Source organism: Myripristis murdjan, chromosome 16 (assembly GCF_902150065.1).
Source record: "Myripristis murdjan chromosome 16, fMyrMur1.1, whole genome shotgun sequence".
NCBI classification, from domain to species: Eukaryota; Metazoa; Chordata; class Actinopteri; order Holocentriformes; family Holocentridae; genus Myripristis; species Myripristis murdjan.
The window spans coordinates 23,641,649-23,664,959 of record NC_043995.1 but is presented as its reverse complement, the minus strand read 5'-3'; the positions used below and the strand labels follow the sequence as shown (position 1 = coordinate 23,664,959).

The 23,311-nt window shown below is 39.7% G+C and overlaps 1 protein-coding gene across 1 annotated transcript in view; it reads right to left on the bottom strand.

Moving 5' to 3' along the window:
• Nucleotides 1–1,223: 1,223 nt before the first annotated feature.
• The window catches only part of grik3 (glutamate ionotropic receptor kainate type subunit 3), an 88,193-nt gene continuing 66,105 nt past the window's right edge, over nucleotides 1,224–23,311 (bottom strand). The window contains exons 11-16 of the mRNA XM_030072450.1: nucleotides 19,556–19,779; nucleotides 14,783–14,901; nucleotides 6,413–6,630; nucleotides 3,131–3,356; nucleotides 2,267–2,517; nucleotides 1,224–1,495 (exon numbers count right to left, since the gene is read on the bottom strand). Coding sequence (XP_029928310.1) covers nucleotides 1,301–1,495; nucleotides 2,267–2,517; nucleotides 3,131–3,356; nucleotides 6,413–6,630; nucleotides 14,783–14,901; nucleotides 19,556–19,779 — 1,233 coding nt within the window. The 3' untranslated portion in view covers nucleotides 1,224–1,300. The remainder of the gene's footprint in view (nucleotides 1,496–2,266; nucleotides 2,518–3,130; nucleotides 3,357–6,412; nucleotides 6,631–14,782; nucleotides 14,902–19,555; nucleotides 19,780–23,311) is intronic.

The window sequence follows — 23,311 nt, the reverse complement described above, 5'->3', positions numbered from 1 at the left end:
CTGGTTTACGCAGTGTTTGTTTCATAGTACAGGTTTCATAATCATACTGTGAGGCAAGGTGGTTCGAAACAACAGCAGATACAATTCCAAGACTCTGTGCCAAATACAGTTTATGTTGGATACACATTACCCTGCACGGTTAATAAAAGTGTTAAGTATAGATCCTTTAATGGTCCCATTCAAACCACTCAGGGTTACTTTGCACTGAGCACAAGAGTGCTCCCTCTGAGTTAGCACTCTCTAAAACACTAAGAGAGCAGTCCTGGCCCATACTCTATAGACTTATATTAAATGGGCAAATCTTTGGCAATTAATATTTTAATTGGACTCAAATTTAATCATGTACAAAATCATTTTGACAGGCCAACATAAAGTGTACTCCTACTCAAATAAATCTAGCCCCAAAACAAGATGGTACAATGTGTGGAATATCTTTTTTGACATGCATGTCTCCCCATTTAAACTTTGCTTTGCATCACTGGTTAAATCCCTCTGTGCAACAATGCAGCCAATTAAACACTTTCAACAAACTTGAACAACAGTGTCCTGCCATGGGTTTCCACCAGTAACAATACTGCAGATACTGAGTAAGTATCCCTGTGAGTTACCACAGATAGATCTCATAGTCCGAACCATGCTTTCAAAAATGTCCTCTGTCGTATTCTGTAGCTTAATACTCAATGACACTCATTCAAGCCTGGACAACAGGTTTGAGGTAACATTATTTTCTGCTGTCAAAGGCCATTCAGGAGTTTGCGTAAATCAATAGAAAAGCTAAGTGGTAAGAACTTGATATAATTATTTTGATGTGCTGTGTGGTAAAACTGATCTCCAATGAAAACTGCTCCGCCTTGTCCTCCTTGACTGTCTGTCATTTATTGCCATGCTCAAGAAAGCCTTTCTTCTCACTTCGGTCCCAATAAAATTCCAGTGTCTTTGTTGTTGATTGAGGATTCCTGGAATCTAGTGTAATTTCTTGTGTTTTTGTGTTTTGCGCACGTAAACATCAGACTTGAAACGGATTATTTGGGTTTGCTGTTTCCCTTCTCAGGAATGGAAAAATTTGCCAGAATCTCCCCCGAATATTTCTTTGACCTCTGCGGGTTGGAATATAGTGGAGAATGTTGTCATACCTGTGTAGCTGATGCTGCCATTTTGAGTTGCCCATGTTTTGTTAGTGTCCCCATGTCGCTGTGGTTTATGGTGAATCTGGTGATCCCGTCTATGCCATTGTCTCTTGTCTCTGGCACCGCCCCTGACACGTTACTCAAGAGGCTCTTTCCCTGTGGGGAGCACACGGTCACGGGAACACGGGAGTCATCCCAGTGCTGCAGCTCATGTTGTCCTTTCCCGGGAGTCGTCGGTCGTTGTAGGCGTGCATGTTGATCACTGCATCCGTCTTCACCATGACTGGAGGCTGAGGCTTGTGTTTCACTCGCCTCTCGCAGGTGAACGACAGTCTGATCTCGTCCACCATGGCACTGCACAAAGACCTCTGGGCAAAAAGGGAGGATGAGGGGAGGGGAGCAAGAAGGAGAAGAGGGGAAAGGGATGGGGGGTAAATGCCTTAGCTTTAAATTGGTCTGACAGCAAAGAGTGTCGACAGTCCAAGAGTGCAAAACACATTCGACCAAAACATTCATGTTGTGCTCATGTTCGTGTGTGTTGTGTGTGCGTGTGTGCATCCATGGCTGTCAGCAATGTCAAATCACACCACCACCACATGCAGCCCGCACACGGTTCATTATTGCTGCTGTGTCAGAAAGAGTGAACATAAGTGTATTCTCCCTATTACCTACAGTACACGAGAACGCATGCAACAACCCACTTCGCTGCATGACTCAAATGACTAATTTACAACAGTAAAGGGTTCATGCTATTCTGACATCTGCAATGACTAATAACGGATTAATTCTCTATGCTCCAATTTGCAATTATGCCTGTTAAAATAAGTAAATGTTGTGGTGTTATGGCCAAGCACTCCTAAGGATTAGCCAAAGGCATGCAAATCCTTTTATAACATGTTTGAACTAAAAGCCATGAACAGAGCACAGCTTTGGTCTGGAGGCTATGTGGAAAAAAGTATCATAACAAAATAGGCATGGCTAGCAACTTCATTGCTAAAAGTGGGATTAAAATGACCTACAAAATCCAAGTAGAATGTAATTTAATTAATGTTTAATTAATGTTTCATGCATCTAAACCACTGATTAAAGATCAGATGAAGAGATATGGCACACTGGATGTGATTTATGAGGACATCTACCTGCTCGCGTTCAGCTGTCTTCCTTAGCTTGTAGATGAATTCAGCAATCGCCACAAAAACAGAGAGCACCAGGCCCGACGCCAGGACGATGAATATACCACCCAGGTTCTGGATACCCATGGGGCCCGTCTCACGGCGCTCTTCATCCGAGCAGCTGCTCCCGCTCCACCATTTCTCCTTGAGCATGTGTAGGCGCCCATCCTCCAAGATGCTAAGGATGGCTATGGTGATTTTGTCCCTGTAAGGGGAGCCTGCAAATAACACAAGGTCTGCTTTACTATGGATAAAACACCAGCTGGATTCTGTGATGTCAAGGCTCAGCAGGAATTAAAGAGAATTTCAAAAGAATAAACATGTATTGTTAGACAGATTAACTGATACATATCCAGCCAATATCTGGATTTTTTTTTTTTTTTTAAATAATATAAATATTGGATATTGGCATTTCCATGTCTTCCCTCTCCAATATGAAAGAGGTTATTCTCTAGCTCATTTTATTTAAAGATTTAAAATATTGTATAACAGTGTTTCTCATCATCCTTTCATTTTGCAACAGCAAAATTCAAATGTTCATTTTGTACACTGAAACATTTCATTAAAAGAGATCTAATCTAGCAATAGTTCACTTTTCAGCATAGCAACTTTTATATGTATAGAATATCAGCAAAAAATATCAGCTATCAGCTATTGGCAGCTTTGTACTGAATATCAGTCGCACCCTAATGGTATGGTATATTATCTTATCAGTAGTGAAAAATGTCTTGCACTGCATAATCTCAGAACACAAACACAGTCATGTAAATTACTTGAAAATATTACTCGCTGGGCTCATATGAATATACTGTAGTCATTTGCATTTCTTACCTAGGGGAGTGCCAATTCCATAGCCTTTGCTGTCAATGATCCCTCCCACCTGTGTCAGGTTACAGTTCCTCCTGGTGATGTAATCGATAGTCGTGGACTCCATAAGGAGGGCATAGTCTGACTTCAGCACCCTCTGAATACCATCCTCAATAGACTTCACCAGTGATGTGCTTGGCTTGCTGCTCATAAAGGCCCACATCTTCTCAAAAGTAGAAACCTTAGATTTCTGCAAGGGATGGAAACACTCTGTTAAAAAAGTGCCTTTGAATCTCATTTGAGCAATCTCCTCTGCTGCTGGGAAGGGAAAAGTAATTGAAAAATACACAATTCTTTAATACTTTTTTTCTTTTTTTGCACTTCACAAAACAACTTCTCATTGTTATACCCCGGAGCACTGGTGCTGAAAATACCGCTAACCATGAACACCTGTTATGCCCTTTCTCACACTGTGACCCTGCCCGGCACAATAATTGTACACATCTGGGAATTTACAGAATGCTCAAGCTGAAGACGCCATCAGTGACAGCGGCTGTACACTCCAGCTTTTAAGAATCTGTATCTTATCCTTTAGCCAGTGACCCTCTAGAATTATGTGATTAGTCCTATAGATCTTCATGGTCAACAGATTAAAGTACCATGGATTAAAGCTTTGCACACATCTATTCTATTCATAAGTACTCGTGAGACAGTAATAATAGACTCCCTCTCCATTAGTCTTGCATCAGGCTATGTGGTATTTCATGCAATTTTATAAGAGGGTCACATTTATACCATGTCTAATCCTAGATAATTACTCTCTCTGGACCATAAGGCATTTCAAATTGTGAAAGATACTATTATAAGCAGCCCTTCACTGTTACGTGCAATTCCAGTGGATGCATAGTTCAAATGCATGGCCGTTCAAATGTGAAATATGATAGTATGGTGGTTTTGGAACATAAAAGTAAGCAATGGGACGTGCTCAGTGTTGCCAGCTTGGCCGACCCCCTCTTAACAACCCCTTATTTCTAAAAAGCAGCCAGCGACAAATCTATTGACTTTTTCTGACCATTTGAAAAAATGTTAATATGTTGACTCCCGACGCATTTGGCAGCAAATTGGTACAGCTGATGCCAATTTGTGCTGCTTGCTTATTTTGCTACAGCAAATATATTCATATGCAAATTAGCATATAACTTCATCTAGCAGCCTTGGGGACTTTTTGAGCAGCCAATAGCTACTTTCCCTGGAGGAGAGTTGGGAACACTGGGTGTGCCTTGCAATACTGTCAGTTTAATGTGCGATTTGACAAAACCATAGCTCCTCTTGAGTGGTTTCAGGCAAAGACCCTCCCCTAGGGGATTTCATATTCACCACTGATACATCTGATTGATAGAATGTGCAATTTGTGTATGCTTGTTGGCTAATTAGAGCATCTAAGTCATCTAACCATCACTAATTTGATTTAAGTACAATTTATCTGGTAGAACCTAGCATTTGTGGTTAGTAGCTGCATGTGAAAGTCCCCCCGAATCATTGAATAAACCCATAAAAGATAATCTCTATTCATCAATATTACATATTTATCTGTTTTTTTTTCCATGAAAAAAACATCCCTTCATGCTTTAAAATAGCTTAGATACAGCTCCACAGTTTTCCTTCATTAAGCATGCGCAGATCTATGAATATGCAAATAATCCCCACCCACTCCCTGCCTGCTCACACACCGAATTGTAACTTATATTGTATTTGATAATTTTTTTTTTTTTTGCTACGAATCTCTTAGTTACACTAATATTGTTCATGTGAAGCAGCCATTTGGGATGGGATTTGATGGACTGTGACCTATGAGGGTGTTTCCCTGCTTTCTGGCTGATGCATGCTGGGATTTGCTCCAGCTACCTTACGACCCTGTTTATTGTAAACCGGAATATAAAGTTTATGGATGGATGTCTTCAGGCATTCACTTTGCGGGTATTCCTCTTTCTCTAGATTGGTTGTTGTATATTTAGTCATTATCACTAGCAGCATATTCTCCGGTGGACCTCCATGATCATGCGAGACGTGTCTGCTAGCAGATTTGAAGCACAACGGCAAACCCTCTATAGCTATTCCCCAACCTCCTCAACAAATCACTTCCCTCTTCTGCCTCATCACATCAACCTCGTTAGCCCTCCCTGTCGGGGCGAGAGGCAACAAAGAGCACTTGATGAGGCAACTCTGATGAGGCGCTCTGATGACACCTGTGTCTCCTCCCATGAAAAATGCACCAATCACAGCTAGAATTCATGAAAATACATACAATTACTTACCAAATACAAGTTCTTACTTTTTACACATACACATAGCTTTAATGGGATGCAATGAAAATGTAGTGTTAGGGTTCATAATAAAACATTCCTGTTTATTGTTGAGATTGCCATCTTTTTGAGAAAACACAGTGGGGTGCAATTCAAAGACACCGCTATTGTTTTTACCATACATCGAGGTATCAGCAACAGGCCTGCACCCCGGTTACATAACCAAGGCAGGGGATCCTCTAATATACACTATTTATAAGACTCATCAATAAAACATACATTTATGAACTACTTGACTTCTAATTAGGCTAGCCAGATGCCCTGGATGAATGTTTTGTTGTGTTTTGAAGGTCATAAACTTGTGGACTCCCTGTTTTCCAGTCGAAATGTGCAATGGTTTCATTTTCTTACTCGAAGAAACTGTAACTCTGCTACATGTGTTATTCAGTACAACAGCACCAGCAGCATCTGAGGCAAAACTCAAAATAATAAAATAAAGTCAAAGACCCTGCAGGCAAACGCTGAAACTTTGGAATAAAAAAATCATTATGGAGGAACACATCAAACAGTGTAGAGAAGTGGAGAAGCTGAAGAATTTGCCTTTGCTGTGGGAATTAAGATCTAACTGGAAATACAGAAAAAAAATCTCTTTTGTGGAATGGTATTGATTTTTTTTTCTTCTGTGGGAAACATAGGCTTACTGTACAGAGAAAAAAAAGTTTTTTGAAAAGTCAAGTAAAAACTTAAGATTCAATATCTTGCCTCATTTTTTAACGTATAAGTTTTACAACACTATAATGTGTTTGCACTCAGCATGCTTCAGCGGTAAAGGCATCGTTTCACACTGTGTAAAATAAAGTATGGAAATAAAATTAAAGGAATATTGTGCAGTTCTTATAAAATGTGTATTATTCTTTTTGGAAATCAGTCCAACTTTCTGTTTTTAACATGAAACTTAAAGAAGCAACTTGACTCGCTCATCGTTACTTGTTGTTATTTGTACCTTGAAGAAAGACATGGTTGCTCCATCTTTGACAACACCGTACTCAATCTTGGTCTGCTTGGCAATGTCATCAGCAGAGTCCACAGGCGAGTCCATTCTCTCCACTGTGAGAAAAGCCGCTAGGTTGGCCGTGTAGGATGAAATGATGATGAGCGTGAAAAACCACCAGATCCCACCGATGATCCTGGTGGACAAAGCTTTGGGCATCAGCTCCGAGCCTGGGTGGGACACAAAGTGAGAGAGTGCCGAGCTGTTAACTGATTACCTAACTACATGCAACTGTCCTGCCAACACTGTAGCTGAATGATTCAGCCTGAATCTAACAAATATTGACACAAGACTGCTTGCATTTTTGTAAATTACCCTGCTAATGTTGTTGGCATTACCATAGCTGTTAATCAAGGTGCACTGTCAGAGGGGGAAACACAGAACAGAGCCAGTGTGGCACTCCAGGCGAGGTTAGAAAACCAAATAAGGCAGATTATGAAGAATTTTAAGAAACCTTCCCAGATTTCTACATTAGGGAGCCCCTCTGAAGTCACAGAAGTCTTTAGACTTAAAGAATATCTCAGTAATAGCTTATCTCAATGTATCGGCCTCCATAAGAATGTGGCAGAAGACTAATTTCCCATCACTTCTAGATCTAACTTACATCAATTATAAAGATATGTCTGAAGTGAAAAGTAAAGGTGTTAAAAGTAGAAATTCAAATGAGCCTTAAATATAAAAAATTCTTTGACAATGTGACCTTCACATGGGATACAGCTTGCTGTTGAAAACGTCTCTTTAGGAGCCTAATTCATATTCATATTAAGCATTGAAGTGACTGTCCAATGCTGTATTCACACTTTAAAAAGTTTGCTATCACTAAATCATTAACAGCATCAAATTAAAAATGTAGCCTTGACTAGTGTAGAATAATGATGTTTGTAGTTCATTCTAGTCCTGTATTCTATCATATATCTCAAATGGGATTTGGTGACCCGGTGGACATACACGTTAATGTGGACATACTGCACATATGAAAGAGCAGATCTGATACTGATGATTTAGAATCACACTTTTCAACAGAGTGCAGTGGCTACATTCACAATGAAGCAATGCTAAATCATCAAAGCCATTCACACAATGTCCTTGCATGACCTTGCTATGTCATTCCTTAGGTCATCAAGTTTATTGGATCAAAGCGTGCGGAGGAAACATTCAGCAGAGAGACAATTCAGGAGACCATACCTGGGCTGACTGACAGTGCACCTCTGCATCCACCTCGACTTTGAGCGGTCCTCAGTTGAGTAATACTATGCTTACTCTCTGACTGGTGTTAAAGTTACTTTATATCTCATCTCTGACAACCTTTAGAATACCCTTGCGCTTTGTGCACGCTGTTACGTTACTGAGAAGATTTATGAGGGCAATTCTGTAGAGTAACAAGCCCACAGAAGGGGGGGTGGGGGCAGCGGGCAGAGTGGTCAGCTCTTTAACCTCCCCTACCAAATTTGATTGGATTTGTCCTTTGTGGTTAGACAAAGGCTCTGCATGGTTGCAAACAAAAGGAGACGGTACCATTCCATAATTCACAATGACTTCGGAGAGGGAGGATGCAAATACATCCTCTGGTTGCGCTAGAGAAGAACTGCAACAAATGGCAGCGCAATTGAATTCTGCATCATAAAATACTGTCACCCATATGTGGCACTGGAGGACTCTAATAAATACGAAAGGCAGATCGGTCACATAGTGCTAAGGAAATAAAACGGTGTCAATACGCTATACATTTCCTTGAAAGACGACTCATATCTTGTAGGCCAACAAAATACAAATGTCTTTTCAAGGTAAAAGATACAGATACTCCCTCAGTCAACATCTCACCACATCTATCTCACTAACTACAGCACTGTTGCTATTCATACAAAGTAGATAGTGAACTTAGACTGAAAGTACTATGGCAACATATTGAAATACAAAGATTGCTGACACATTAGGATTTGATTGATGGCAAAATAGATAAAAAATGAAGGGTCTCGGCGGACAAGCGCATAGACACACCAATAATAGGCTTTACTTGTAGAGCTCATAGAGGAAAAACAGAGTTACAGAGTGCTTTACCTAGAGAGGAAAAAAAATATATTTATCAAAGGTCAGTGAACTGAATAACTAAGATGAACAAAACTTAATAAAATGTATAGATCCAGTTAAAGCAAGCATAAAAAATGAGTTTTAAAAAGACCTTTGAAAAAGGAAACTTAATTGAAAATTCACAACATCCTTTGAACACTGCAATCTTCAGAGGTTTGTCACTGCAAGGCATTCCATGTTGACCAAATAAATCATCGGTTTCCTAGTGTGTGACAAGTTCACTGAGGAATCAACCATTTCTAATCATATATAGGTTATGGCCAACACCAGTGCACTATATTTTGTTGCGTTTTGAACATACATATGTGTATTTTCTTTACAAAGCATTTCAAATGTGACTGATCAGCAGCCTTGTGGATGTACACGGGTGTGTAATATTCTGCATGCAGCTAACTATAACAAGTCATTAGTTTGTACATGTCGAGGGAAAATATGTACAGTACTATATTTGTAGGTATGAACCACACTTTTTGCACTGTTGGCGAACTGCCTGGGTTATGCTTAGAACCGTGCCACAAAGCTGCATATAGGTTATTAATACAGACATCATACGCTCAAATTCGGTGGAGCCTAATAATAAATACAATTATTTATTTATTTATTTATTAAAAGAGATGCTGCTAATGCTTTTGACATTGTGCAGCTGAGCTCATCTATATCAAGAGTTTAAGACGGCAGGTAATGTGCAGCGTTCATGCCTCCTGCAAAGAGGTGTTTGAAACCTCTCGAACCCAGTGCCAGGTTGTTGTGAATAAAGGACACATTTCATGCACTGCTTGGGTTCTGAATATCTGTTGCAAATCCTTGTGAAGACTTGTCTTGAGGAATGGCTCAAGGTGCCACTACTTGGTGCCACAACGTACTTTGGAAAAGCCGTGCCTGGTTTTATAAAATATATAGGGCACTGAAGCAGAGAGCTCCATCACCTTTTGTCTATACTCTGGAATGACTAAAAGGTTCAGGAGGATCTCACAGTGTGCTTGGACTTATAGGGGGGTAAAAGCTCTGAAATGTAAATACGCATACATCCAAATGTGCTTTCATGGCTCAAAATTGATCTGTCATCGCACTTAGCCTATGAAGTAAAGCTACTAGAGAGTGGACCAAGGTGGTTAACAATAACGGACGTAATAACTTCATAATTATCTTTATTCACTGTAAGAAAAAGACACCTGGCTTTCAATATCCAGAAAACACACATGTAAAGTGGCCAGCTTGAACATTGGACTCGAGAGAGCAAGCTGCATCCTTTAGAGGAAAAAAAAAAAAAACGGACAAGTACATGTGAGATGCCAACTGCGTGTTTGAGATGCTCGAGTAGTGACTGATCAACTGTGCTGATCATTCTCGAGGATCATCGTGAAGGTTTTCCTGTGTTACCTGCTAAGAGCAAGTCATTCATCACTTTAGGAGCATCCTCAGTGGTATCAAGAGCTCTAAACCCCAATTTAACATTCCTCAGTAGACCATTCCTTTTTATTAATGTGAGTGATTGGTTTGCTACTTTTATTGTCAGGGTTTTTTCTAAGAGGAGCATTCAGCACTGACACTGCCAGCACCATGCCTGGTAAAGTTCATTATATTTGCTATTTAGTTCTAAGGTGTAAGAAAAAATGATTTTATGTTTTTAGCTTCTGAATTACATTTTTCCAATCATGTACAGTCTTGTGCGATGGATTTACCAAAGTAAACATCACATTTCAAGGCTTTCCATTTCTCCATTTGGGGCTTCATCATTTCTTCCTTATTTTCACTTTAAAGCAAAAATATTCCCATTTAACCAGGGCGGGGGGGTGTTCACTTAAGTTACAACAGCACCAGTGGTCCTCCAATTAATTGTAGATAAACATACTGTTTAAACATCCTGTGTATTAGCTCCCAGCTGCTCACAGCAACGGTGATGAGTATGTGCAATGGCAAGGTTAATAAACAATTATACAATTATGTCTTTCATTTACAAAATTTAACAAAGGAGGCTGTTAATGACAAGCAATCATATTGGTGCTTCTATGCAATATTGGGGTATCCTTAAGTCACAGCGATTCTCATCTGAATTAATGAGGCAAATGTTTAGCTTCTAATGATGCTTTTTTTGAGTTGTCAATCTGAAAAGAAAAAAAAAAAGTTACTCTCTGTGGATTGAGTAGTGCATTGTGCTAAAAGTGATGCCCTGGTTTTCTGGAGTGTTTTCCCCCACTAGCAACGCCTCAATTTAACATGAGAGAGGCAGGCCTTCCCATGAGAATCATTACCTGCACTTAGCATTCTCTCCATGGAGTCATCACAGAAAAACTCTTTACTTTTTCAGTGCTTGAGGCTCTTACTAGCTCTTATTAATTGCTTTTAAATAATGATACTTGTAAACGGAAATGTTTATTCCAGTGCAGGAAAATCTTGCTCTGAATCATAAAAAGAAGCAGCGGCACAACTTGCTTCTTACTGCTGTGTTTTTTATGTGTTGGTGTAGGAACCAAGTAAAAAAAAAAAAAAAAGAGAGAGAGAGCTTTTGAGAATGACAGTCAAATCATGAAATAAAAAGTACAAAACAATAACAAAAACAAAAAGCCCACTTAAAAAAAAAATGTTTTATATGTGGGAACCAATTTATTGGAAATGATAAGACATGTTATAGAGAGAAAGCCTACCGAGACCCCCAGGAATGCATTTGAAGTACACAAGGTGTTTGCTTTTGCACATCTTCATATTTTGTGTTCTTTGTGTTATCTGTGACACCTTCTTCCCACAGACAAGCTGGTAGATTTTTTTTTTTTTTTTTTTCTGGATCCCCCTCAAACATGTCCATTTGCATTTTAAACATGTCAAGAAAATGGCTTCCTTCTTAACTGCTGTCACCATGTTTGGCAGACAGCATAGGGTCTGTTTATGTGACAGACAAAATATACCTCTGTGCAAATATCTGCACCATGTGCTACATGGCAGCACAAGAGTGTGCCACACAAAATCAGAATCAGCCTGCAAAGTGTGTCTGTTCTCAGCTGTGACAAGTTCATGACTGCGATCAAGATAAATCACGTGTAAGTGATTTATCTTGAGAGTAATACAAAATCTAAAGAATGATACAATGCATGTCACATATTCTGCTCATATCAAACCCTGCCAGAGAACACACATTTTGAAATACAATACATATTGACTACAGTATGCTAATGTCTGAGATTACATTCAGGGAAATATGAATAAGAGCTGATTAGTAGCAGCTGCAATCAGCTAAATCTGAGCAACACTAGAGCTTAAGCATTGACAGGCAACACTGCGAGCCGTGGTAAGAATTACAACAGAGAATTCCCCCTGTTTAGCTTGATAATATAGGCTACTAACTAGCTCATTCTGTTTTGATTCTTCTTACCCTCTACCCCCCCGGCGCACTGGTGCTACACTCGTAGCCTCTGCCTGCACCGGCAAATTGGCAGAGCTACCATGCAGTTTCACAAGAGCGCTGCTGAGCTTCTGCGCTTAATGAATTGCTGAATGTGTTTGCTATCCTTACGGGCAAAGATCCACCGCCGAGTCTCACTGAGCCTCCTTGATTTGTCTTGTTACATTGAGGTTAAACATTTTATTACTTGGGTCCTTTTCCTCCCGAGTTGAATTCATTGTGTTATTTCTGGTCCTTCATTTGCTTATGTATCCCTTTAAGGGGACACACAGCGAGTGAGGACCGTTCTGAGAGGACAACATCCTTCCACTCACCTTCTTTATGTTTTTTTCAGCTCTCTGCAATGTCTGCATTTAGATGTCCAGATAGTAACTACTATAATAATTTAGTGGATTTTCCTCTTACATCAGAATGAACTGTATTTGATATAGCACAGTACAGTAGACTAAGCAAATGCTGGAACAAAAAAAAAAAAAACATATTTGGAAAATATCAATTTCAGTATATTCCATGTTCTTCAGTTCATTATCTATGGGGTGGTGCAAACATGTTTTTATCACAGTTAAGGGAGCATGAAAAAATTTGCACCTCTAATTAATAGCTGCTTGGAAAGTCCTAAAATGTATTAAGTGCATAATGGCCTGTTAAAAGGTTAAAGTAAAGGTTTATTTGAAAGCTGGAATTCAGCGTTAGTTTTTAATTCGACTAATGCCTTGCTGAGGATCTCAAGAAAATTTCATGAGCATCATATATTACCCAAATCTGATGAATAAATGAAAAATGTAGACCTACTTTAGAGGGTTGTAGATCAGTTTGTGTATCTATGCATTTGTGCATAGGTGTACCTGTCAGCTATTTACCTGTCAGTGTGTCTGTCACTCCCTTCACAATGAAGACAAATGTATGTGTGTGTGCGTCTGCATGTGTGTGTGTGCGCACACGCCAGGACACAGCACAGATCCTGCAGCTTCCCAGCAGACAACAAGTTGACTTATTACATCGAAATAGCAATTTTGTTCTAATGTAGCTAAAACGTAATAACTATCTAATTCCATTACATTTGAAGAATCGATACAGTGGCACATCATTTGGCAATTATATCATAACTAACAAAGATGAGGGGTGTACATTTATTTTTCATGGAGCACCAAATGAAGAATTCACCATGCCATCACGGCCTATTCACTAGCTGAATATTTTGCTACAACTACACTCAGGATTTTGTGTTTACGTCTAAATATATGTGTTATCTGTATTTATTTGTCTGCTATAGCATTCACAGTATGCTCTCTTGTTGTGATGACTTGCTGCATTATCCTTCATACTCTGTATTTATGAGGTGTTCAGGGGGAGCACCTTTATAACAGCAAGGCTGTGTGTGTTTATTTGTGTGTAACCTTTTTGCAATGTGCAGTGCTTAGGGGAATTAGGGTAAGCACTGTTCAGGCAGAGCTCCAAGAGCCCTTCATAAGGGAAGTACAGGGTACACCCGTGCACCAGGCAGCACTGGAGGAGTCAAACAAGCATTAACCAACTGGAGGCTGGCGTGTGGTGCATCCAGGAAAAAGTTCAGTGATTTTTAATATAACTTTTACACCAAGCACACAGGCTTTACCAATATATGTTTTTTGGATTTAATAAAAAAGCGAGTGACAGCATATACATTAGAATTCCTTTACTCAGATTTCAGCTCTGATCATCACCTGAGCAAAACACGGCCTTTACTCTAGTATTGTGCCCCAGCAGCCTCTCATTACAAAAACACTATGAACACACTATGTCACAGTCCAGCACAAAAGATGCTGCTTTATTGGTACTTTATCACATTACAGGTCAAAATTGTGCTAATATTAAGATTGTATACCTAAACTTTAGAGCATTAAAAATGTCCTGTGTCATCATTCTTTATGCAGGTCGCAAATTAGCGGATGACCCATTTTCACCTCTGCCAATCGCAACTACAGCCGATTATTATCTGGGACTGTTGCAGGGTTCAAATGGAAGTGGGGTTTTAGGTCAACTGTGCTGTGTGAGTAGGAATAATAATAAAAAAAAATGCTCAGTGATTTTCTTTGTGACAACAACAATAACACTGTTTCTACAGACCCTTGGTGATAACAGGTGCATGCTTGAATTTCCCTCTTCTTCTTTGGATAAGCAAGAACCATCTGTCTGCACAAAGGCTACATCTCTCTGAGGTTTGACTTGAATATTAAGCAGATATTTTAAACAGGTGCTATAAATATATTTGAAACCTGGTTGCAGATATAGGCTGAATTATCACCAAGCGCACACCGGCATCAAACAACATCTGAGTGACATTTAACAGAGCTGGTGCTTGGTGGATAGCTTTGAGTGAGACATATGGATTTCCTATGATGGGCCACCCTCTGTGCGAGTTGTACAGCATTGTAAACGTCAAAACTCACATGAGCCAGTTCTAGCATGCCTGACAGCTGGCATTTGTCAGACATGTTCCCCCAACTTACCCTTTTCGTCCCAATGCTCAAGAAGCTCTTGAGCGGGGCCAGCGACTGTGTTATGGAGAAATAAACGCGGCAATGTTTTCCTTCCTTACCTGCCAATCTTTGACAAGAGCTTGACACCTACTCTCCCTTTTTTAAACAGCAGGTAGGTGACAACAGCCTTCTTTTGTCATGTAAGACTGAGCTCTCCAGTTGTTCTTGACAGGTAAGTGTCTTATGAAACAGTCAGGGAATGGAAATCAGGTAGCTTGTCACTTAAAGAGGCAGAAAGTGGGAGCGAGCAGTGAAGAGGAAAGAGGGTGGGGTGATGGTATTGTTTTTGACAGGGAAGTGTGCACCGCCATGCCATACCTTGTTGCATTAAGGAACCCACTCCAAACCAGAAGCTGTTCAGGAGGGTGAAATTGTTCTCTACCACATCTGATCCAGGGTTACAAGGATGGGCGTCATACCACTCATACGGACTGAACCTGGGGAATAATAAAGAAGGTTGAAATCCATTTTAAATCCTTTATAGTTACAAGATGTGAGCAAATACAAGCATGATGTCCTCTTTATCCTTCTTCACTTAGAGTCATGTCAAATTTGAGCTAAATCTTAACAAAACCGATATGCTAACACAGTAAAGCAGCAGAGGGACGATGCAATAATCATAAGACCTTGCATGAATGACCCTGAAATCTAGGACAAATAGTGACCTCACACCTGCAGATGTGACCTGATGGTGAGATTTCTGGCTGGTATAACACCAACAGCTTTTCAGCTCTTATTTTGTAAGTGTAAATACAAACCTGTGGCGAAGTTAATATCGCATTTCTTATCACAAAAGTTTTCAAATCAATGCAGCGCTTCTGGTTTAACCTTTAGATATCTGCTCAGCCATATCTTATGTGCTTTGTAGTTAAAGGTGGTCGACTTGGCATAAAAATACCACTTTTTTGAAGGCAAATATCAAAATATTTGTGAACATATGTGGCATGGAGACTCCTGGAAAAATCGAATAAGACCGTAAAGCGTGTATCGCCCCATATCTCTCCCATTTAGTTAAACATCCTTTGAAAATGCTGCACATCATGAATCCTTCATTACATATGTAATTTCCAAAGACAGATGGTGAGATAAAACCTGTTAAATGTCAATATAACCCCCTTTTGAAATCTATTTTTCAAAAAGTAGAGATCATTTTCTGAGTGCTCATATTTATTCTGGGTGTTTTCAATAGAAGTGAACGTTTGGATTCTAGACAGTATGTCCTTGACATGTGATAATCTTCTGCTTTGATGATATGTAGGCAGTGCAGAGTGAGCATGACTAGAGCAGTGCCCTCTCTTTTAAAACAGAAGAATAAATAAAATAATCCGCAATGGTGAAATTTACACGTGTGGATCTTGGAGTGGATATTTTCATTGTGACTATCTGAATAGCCTGAAGTTCACATTGTGCAAGAGACAGATGCACATCAATGTCATTATGTGCTGCAGAAATATTCCCTAATATGTTGGCAGTCTATTTTAATCAGACATTCAGACACTAAGCTGGTTCATGGTTAAGGCTGAAATTGCTTCATAATTAAGTATTTCACTGCCATCCTTAAAGTAATTTTATCACTTAGATCTTAGAGAGAGATCTGAACTGATAGAGATCTGAACTGATGAACACCAAGAAACACTATTTGCCCCATGTTGGCTAAGCTTTGTTTCATGTGCATTATAATGACTACGATAAAATGGAAGTCAATGGTATTTCAATCTCAAAGCGTTTCTCTTAACTCACATGTCCTTAATACAAATTTCAGCTGTCAGTGGGGTCTCGGGCAGTCGTGGTTCCCTAGCCTTTCAATTAAACTAATTTGAATCTCATTTTGTTCTACTTTAATGTAAAACTGAAAACTGTGGTCAAATAAGAAATAGTAGTTAGTGAGGGGGCAAAACTTCCACACACGCACACTTTAACAATGCTGATTTAATAGCACTAGTTATTTGCTAATTTCTCAAAGGGTTGTGCTGTAAGGCATGACAACAAGGCTCTTGGTGCAGACGGCATGCTAAACAATAGCAAACTCGCTGTTAAAACGCACTATAAACTGTTGGGTAAGAGTGCAACCTACACACTGAGTAGGTGATTTTCAAAAGGCTTGTCATCAGAGCAACAAGGCACATATGTGTTTGCAAATACTGAATCTGACCTTACTCCAAACCTATGATGCAACAATCTACCCAGACAGCACTTGCAAGTCATAAGCAAATTAAACTGGCTGTTTTGCACACACTAATAAGGCCGTAATCCAAATGCTTCCATAGTTTTCATTCAACTCAACATATTCTGGTGTTGAAATTATGTGTTGCATATTTTTTATATATAACCTCAATTCCCAACTCCCTATATACACTCAGTGGCCACTTTATTAGGTCCACCTGTACAATCTAATACAATTCAATGCAACTGTTCTGCCAGAACTTGTATGATGCCTATAAGCTCAGTTTTTTTTTTTTTTTTTTTTTTTTACAGTAATAGTGATGTTCATTCAAACAGCTCTGCCATACATTTTACCTTTTTAGAAAGTTAATAATGTTCAGTTTTTGTTGACATTGTGGAGAATGTGTAAATTTAATTCTGTGTTTATAATTGAGGTTGTAGTTTGCAGAGGTCTTGTACTGTGCTACATTATATTGAGAGGTGTTTCTAATTTTTTGACCCTCCTTATTTATACACATGAGGGGGACAGAATATTAGAAACACCTCTCAATAAAATGCCATCCAGTAAAACAGCAGCACTAACTATGAGCTCTGTGCCAAACATAGAACTGAACACCTCTATTACTGTGACAAAAAACCCCTGAGCATTATAGGAATCAGAAAAGTAAACTTTATGGCACAACAGTTGGATTGTATTGCATTAGATTTTGCGGGTGCACATAATAAAGTGGCCACTGAGTGTGTGTGTGTGTGTGTGTGTGTGTGTGTGTGTGTGTGTGTGTGTGTATTTGTGCTTCTGTTGATCCAACTTGTAATTTCGGCACCACAGATATAGAAAGCAAACATTCCCCAAATCCAGTCAGATGCCAGACACTGGGCCATAACCTAATTTGATCACAGATTTTGCTTGTAGAACTGCAAACAGGTGCCAGTTGTGACATTTCGGCTATATTTACATTCAGTTAAAAAGGCTATAGTTAGATCTAAGAGAGGATTCTTTTTTAAATACAATATTTTTAGATCCATAAACAGTAAGTAGCTGAGCGCAGAGCAACACTCTCTGCTGATACAGTACACAGCTTTTATTACTCTTGTATGACACAAACATGGCAGCTTCTAAATCTCTCTCTGCATTCATGACAGGGAAACACTTGTGAGCATGTTTGCTATAACTACTACAAATGGACAGTGAGTGATTCATAACCTGAATCACAAAAAGAGCACAGCTAGTAAATCTGTTATATAGTGTTACAGGCTAACCTATGAGAATATAAAAGCATTTTCCTCGGCTGGCCTTTACAAGTGACATAGCACAAACCCCTGAAACTCGAACTCCATGAAAATTGAAACCTGGCGCCTATATTGCCATTTGAAATGATAAGATAAAGAGGGAGAACCCTCCATCATTACACACTTAGTGGAGTGCAAGTGCTTATCCACATCAACACGTTACAGAAGTCTTATATTAATCTGTACTCCACGGCTTATTTTTATCTCAGAAATGTTTCAAATGGATATTCTCCAGGTTCTGAGTTGCGCATTGAGTGACTGAAGCAAAAGAGATTTCTGCTCTTCTTATATCCTCTAAGCCATTCCTGGTTTTAAGGGCTGGGCCAATGCGAGAAAATATGGGGTAACCATTATTCTGTCTTTTTCAGAGCATGGATGGCCGTCATTTGTTCCTTTTTCATAGAGCTTCAAGTGCGACAATAGATTTCACGTGTCATTAACCTAGAGCGATGGAATAAAATGTGGCAGGCCAAATTTTTTTTTTAAAAAGAAAAGAAATAAAAGAAACTGTGTTTCTGTACATATCTTGCAACACAATCGTCATCATAGTAAGACAGAGCTGCTGAAAGCTTAAGTGTTTTATGCTTATAACATCTGACGTTAACACCTCAGTCCAACATTTAAAACGATCTACTTATGCAAAAAAAAACAACCTCATTTTTCACTCTAGTCTATTTCATACTCATGATGCATTTTAGGCAAGCAGCTTTTCAGCTGTTTAGGCCTGCCTCTAACAAAAAAAAAAAAAAAAAGAAAGAAAAGGAAAAAATGATGCAACAATTTAAGATGATTTTGCACTTATATGATACCACTCCAAAATGTTTGGTCTCAAGACAAAGAATGAGGGTTGAGGAGTGCAGCTGTTTGCTCTCGAACCTCAGTGCTGCTTTCAAAACCTACTTTCTCAGAACTTCCTCAAGTACCACTTGCATGAGTAGTAGAGGAAATACTGACAATGATACTGACAGGATATTCATGATATTCATGACAAAAAAAAAAAAAAAAAAAAAAATACAACTGAGACACTTTTCAACCGATCACACAGATAATCTCCATCCGTAATAATTTCGTGACTGATTACTGTCAGGGACTTTTTTTTTCTTTCTTTCTTTCTTTTTCTTTTTTTTTTTAATGCAAATGAATATTCTCTAAAGAGCCCACTCTGATGAAACTGCACATCAGGTGTGTTTTTTTTTTTACTGCTCAATATGATATCTAGATATAAAATCCGTTTTTGTTTCAGCAGGTATCTCATTTAAAAAAAAAATGACGGTTGTTTAAAGCAGCATTGCAACTGTGCAAGAAATTACTCAGGAAACAAGAAATTACACAGTGAATGGGAGCTTATCACTCGACTGGAGGTTTTGTTCTCATCCCTCCTCCCACTGCTGCGCTGTACAGAGAGCCCATGCTGACATAACTGCCTTGATCACTACCCACCCAGCTAACACTCCAAGTCTGTGAAACTTGCCAGTGCACTCTACTCATCCAAATAAACTCGTCAAAGTATGCTGCATGAGATCAAATTCAATTCTCAGCTTGCATGATAACGCAGTGGATTACTAAGTCAACTGGAAGAGCTCATGCACATGTTTACAAAGGACATGTGACAGCAGTAGATGGGACTTTTGGACTTACCTGGCGATGACAAAAAGGACACAGCTGACACCGAGGTAGGCCAAGAGGATGTAGACCCAGATGTCAGGAGTCATGGGGTTGAGGAAGGAGAAGAAGCCGTTGTTGGTGGCGTTGGGTTTGCGATACAGGATGCTGATGCCCATGCTCATGAAGGGCTTGGAAAAGTCGATGACCTTTTCACGCATGTAGGTGATGGTGAGAGGAGCCACCGCCAAGTCTGCCCTCTGTTGGTGAAGACAAAATCACATGGACTCTGAGTTTTACTTGTCGTCTCATATTACAAGAGGTAATCTCATTTCAAGTCGATCCTGTGGAAAATGTAACAGGAGGGAGCTACATGTGAATTTTTGCTTTTCCACTAAACCTGGGATATTCAAACATTTCCTATGTTCTGTATCCCATCTTAATTTCAAACCCAATTTCATCCCCCATTTGAAGTGATTCTACCTTAGAAACACTGATATGAAATCATGTTTTGCTTTGTGATCAGTATTAATCTGTTTAGATGTCATACTTGAACATTTCCAAACAGATTCAAAGTAGGAAGATTAATCTATAATCTGAAAATAATCACTTGTAGATTTTTTGTGTCATCCCAATATCTGGCAAATTAAATTACAGCGAAATTAACTTTTCCTTATTTGTCTGAGACCCCACTGGATTCCCCTCAAGGGTCCCTGATGGTCCTCCAACCCCACATTTAAAACCACTACTCTAAATTCTGAACAATTGGAGATACACATAAATGAATAAAAACATGTAAGGTAAGATCATGGCCATTACTATGGTTGTGAAAAAAAATAATATCAAATGTGAAGTTCTCTTTAAGAAATATACAATGTAAAAGAAAAGAAAAAAAAAAACTCTCTTTTCACTGAAACTTATTTGAAAAAAGGAGTGACACTATCCCCATAAATCAGAGGAAATCGGACAGGGTTCCATGTACACAGCAATTGCCTTGGCCCAGTCGAATGACCTATACTTCCATAGCTCTATGAGATCGACGTGGCAGAGGCTGACAGCAAAGCTGCAGTCCCCAATTATATGCATATGACTGCATATTCAGTAGGCTACCATTTACATTGGCAGCCCGCACAACTCCTCTACACCAGGGTTGGACGGGAGGTTAATGAAACCAGCTGCTTGGTTCACGCTTGGATACCTCTTTCCTCTGAAAACGACACAACTCACAAAGGGAGGCTTTCTCAGCTGAGCGGTGGGAGAGACATAGGGCTTGTTCATACAACAGTTCACTGATGAAGGGCAGTAAATGTGATCACATATTTGTTTTGGAAACTTATGTAAAGCCATAGTTGCTGCCGTTACGCCTTATAAAGTCTTCTGTAGATTGCATGAAGAAGTCCAACATAACATGAATGAGATAAATAGAACTTGAGTGTCGCAGTAATGTCCTGGCACATTAATATCAAATACTCTCCCCATTGTATTTATTGTGTGTGTGTGTGTGTGTGTGTGTTGCAGTCCACTATTCACTTTCATGCCCTAAGGCTCTTTTTAGCTTGACTTCATCTTTACCTGTGTCACAGACAGCGTTTCCTAAGATCTGCGTGACACGATCCTGTGGGATGCTATGGATTAAGTGCACCTGTGGTCAGCGCCACAGTGGCTAAATGCAAGTCGGCCTCTGAAGAGATAGAAAGGTGGAAAACCAATACACCCTACGGGGCATCCGCTGTGTCCTCATTAACTATTCACATTTTACATCACATATGCTCTCTCTGTTCACTGTTGCCGACTGCAGCTTTTGAACCAAGCTGCCACTCAGGCAGAAGATCAACCAGCAGGCAATCTCAGACATCCCTATGGTGAACTAATGTCGGCGCGTCCATTTTCTGCTTAGGCACATATATTGGGCACAGGCAAGATAACCTGATAGTGCCCTGCTGTGTGCCACATGCCTTGGTGTTATCTGGGTTTGCAGATGGTGGGCTTAGAGCTGTTCTCTATCCAAAACCGCCTCACCTGAAGACAGCCTTCAGGACTCCTAACATTAAAAGTAATGTAGTCCATGCATTGTCAAATCCATTGACATGAATGCATTTAGCATTAGCGGGGTGAGCTGTTTGTTCTTGCTTTTATGGGGCAATGATTGAAGGCAGCGCCTAAGTGCATTTGCCTCACAAATGTGATGGTTCATGTCGGCTGCTCTCACTCCAAACATATATTTACATATTGCTCACAGCCCCTGCCTTTTTATCCCCTAATAAACATGTGCATAGAATGCTATACGTTTGCATTTTATAACATGCCATCATGACTCTGACATAAGGATTGCAGAGTATACTCAGCACAATCAGTGCTGTGGTTTTGCTCTTTCTTCCATTAAATAAACATTTAGAACAGACATAAGTGCAGATTTTGCCTCAGTGGAAGCCTGTGCACAGAGCTGCAGTGGTGCTTGTAGAGATGCACTTGACACATTATCAAGACCCGTAACTATACACAGACAGAATGGGTTGCTATAGGGTTGATGAGGGAAGATACAAAGCCTGGTTCAGTTGAACATGCACTCACAAAAAACACAGTGAGAGATGAGTTCAGAATGGTATATAACCGAAAAACAACTGTCTGTCTCACAGCAAAATGAAAAAAGGACAGGCAAACAGTGTGATTAAAAATCAGTGTTTTTGCATGTCATGTCCCTTTTAAAAACCCTTAGAAATGTGCAGATTTCACCTAGGTGGTCAAAACACAGAAGCATGGAACAGGCTTGTGTCTTGCTCAAGGACACTTTGACAGGGACAGACACATTTGCTGTTGCAGCAATTGAACTTGTGCCCTCCCGGCTATGGGTCAGCCACTCTCACCACCAGGTCTTCCTGCTGCCTCACATAAAAATCAAAATCACACTTGTCCATCCACTTGCAGACACACGCTGCCCTCAATAACCAAAAGTTCCTAGCTCTGCACTTGTGAAATCACTCAGGTCTACAGCCCTTATATAGACCCAGAATGTGTGTGCCTCTCTGACTACAAATGAAGCCGTTTTAAGTTATGATACTGTTTCTGACCCCAAAACCAGTTGGATATCTGTCTGTGTATACAATAAGAGTGTGGGCTGGCCATAACCTTTCAGTGTATCTGTCGAAACAGAGATTAATTGCCATGACAGAAACAAATGATGTGTTAAGCCCGCTATTAACACTTGCATCACAGCATGATTAAAGGGATCATCTATTGTGACTAAATCAAGTTTAACAAGGCCTGTTGCATCATTTAGCACCTTCGCAACAATGCCCTTTGGCACTGTAGTTAGCTTTGTGACTATGGAGAGGAAAATAAAGGGCCGTATGTTACTTGGAGCTAAATTAAGCATCATACCATCACAGTCTCATCCACACCACTCATCATCCACTCATCCAGGAACATCATATTCATTCATTGATCATTAATGGCATACTACTACATACCATACAAAAACATCTAAAAAGACAAATACAAGCATGCACATACACACACACACACACTCTCACACAGAGCTTAATTTCTGTCACTCTTGATTTCCCTCTCTGTGTGACAAAGCTTGATGACCTACAAAAATGAATGAAGAGGTATAACTGCTTTTAATAAACCCACACAAACCCTGTGAAAAGATGTGCCAGTGCAAATATTTTTTGTAATGCTGTAATGAAACCCTGATTTACGTGGGCATGTGGGCTGACAGGATGAACACATGAGCGCTCCTGTTTTGCCTGTTGTTCACCTCATACGTTGTGCAACTAGGTGACCCTTTTA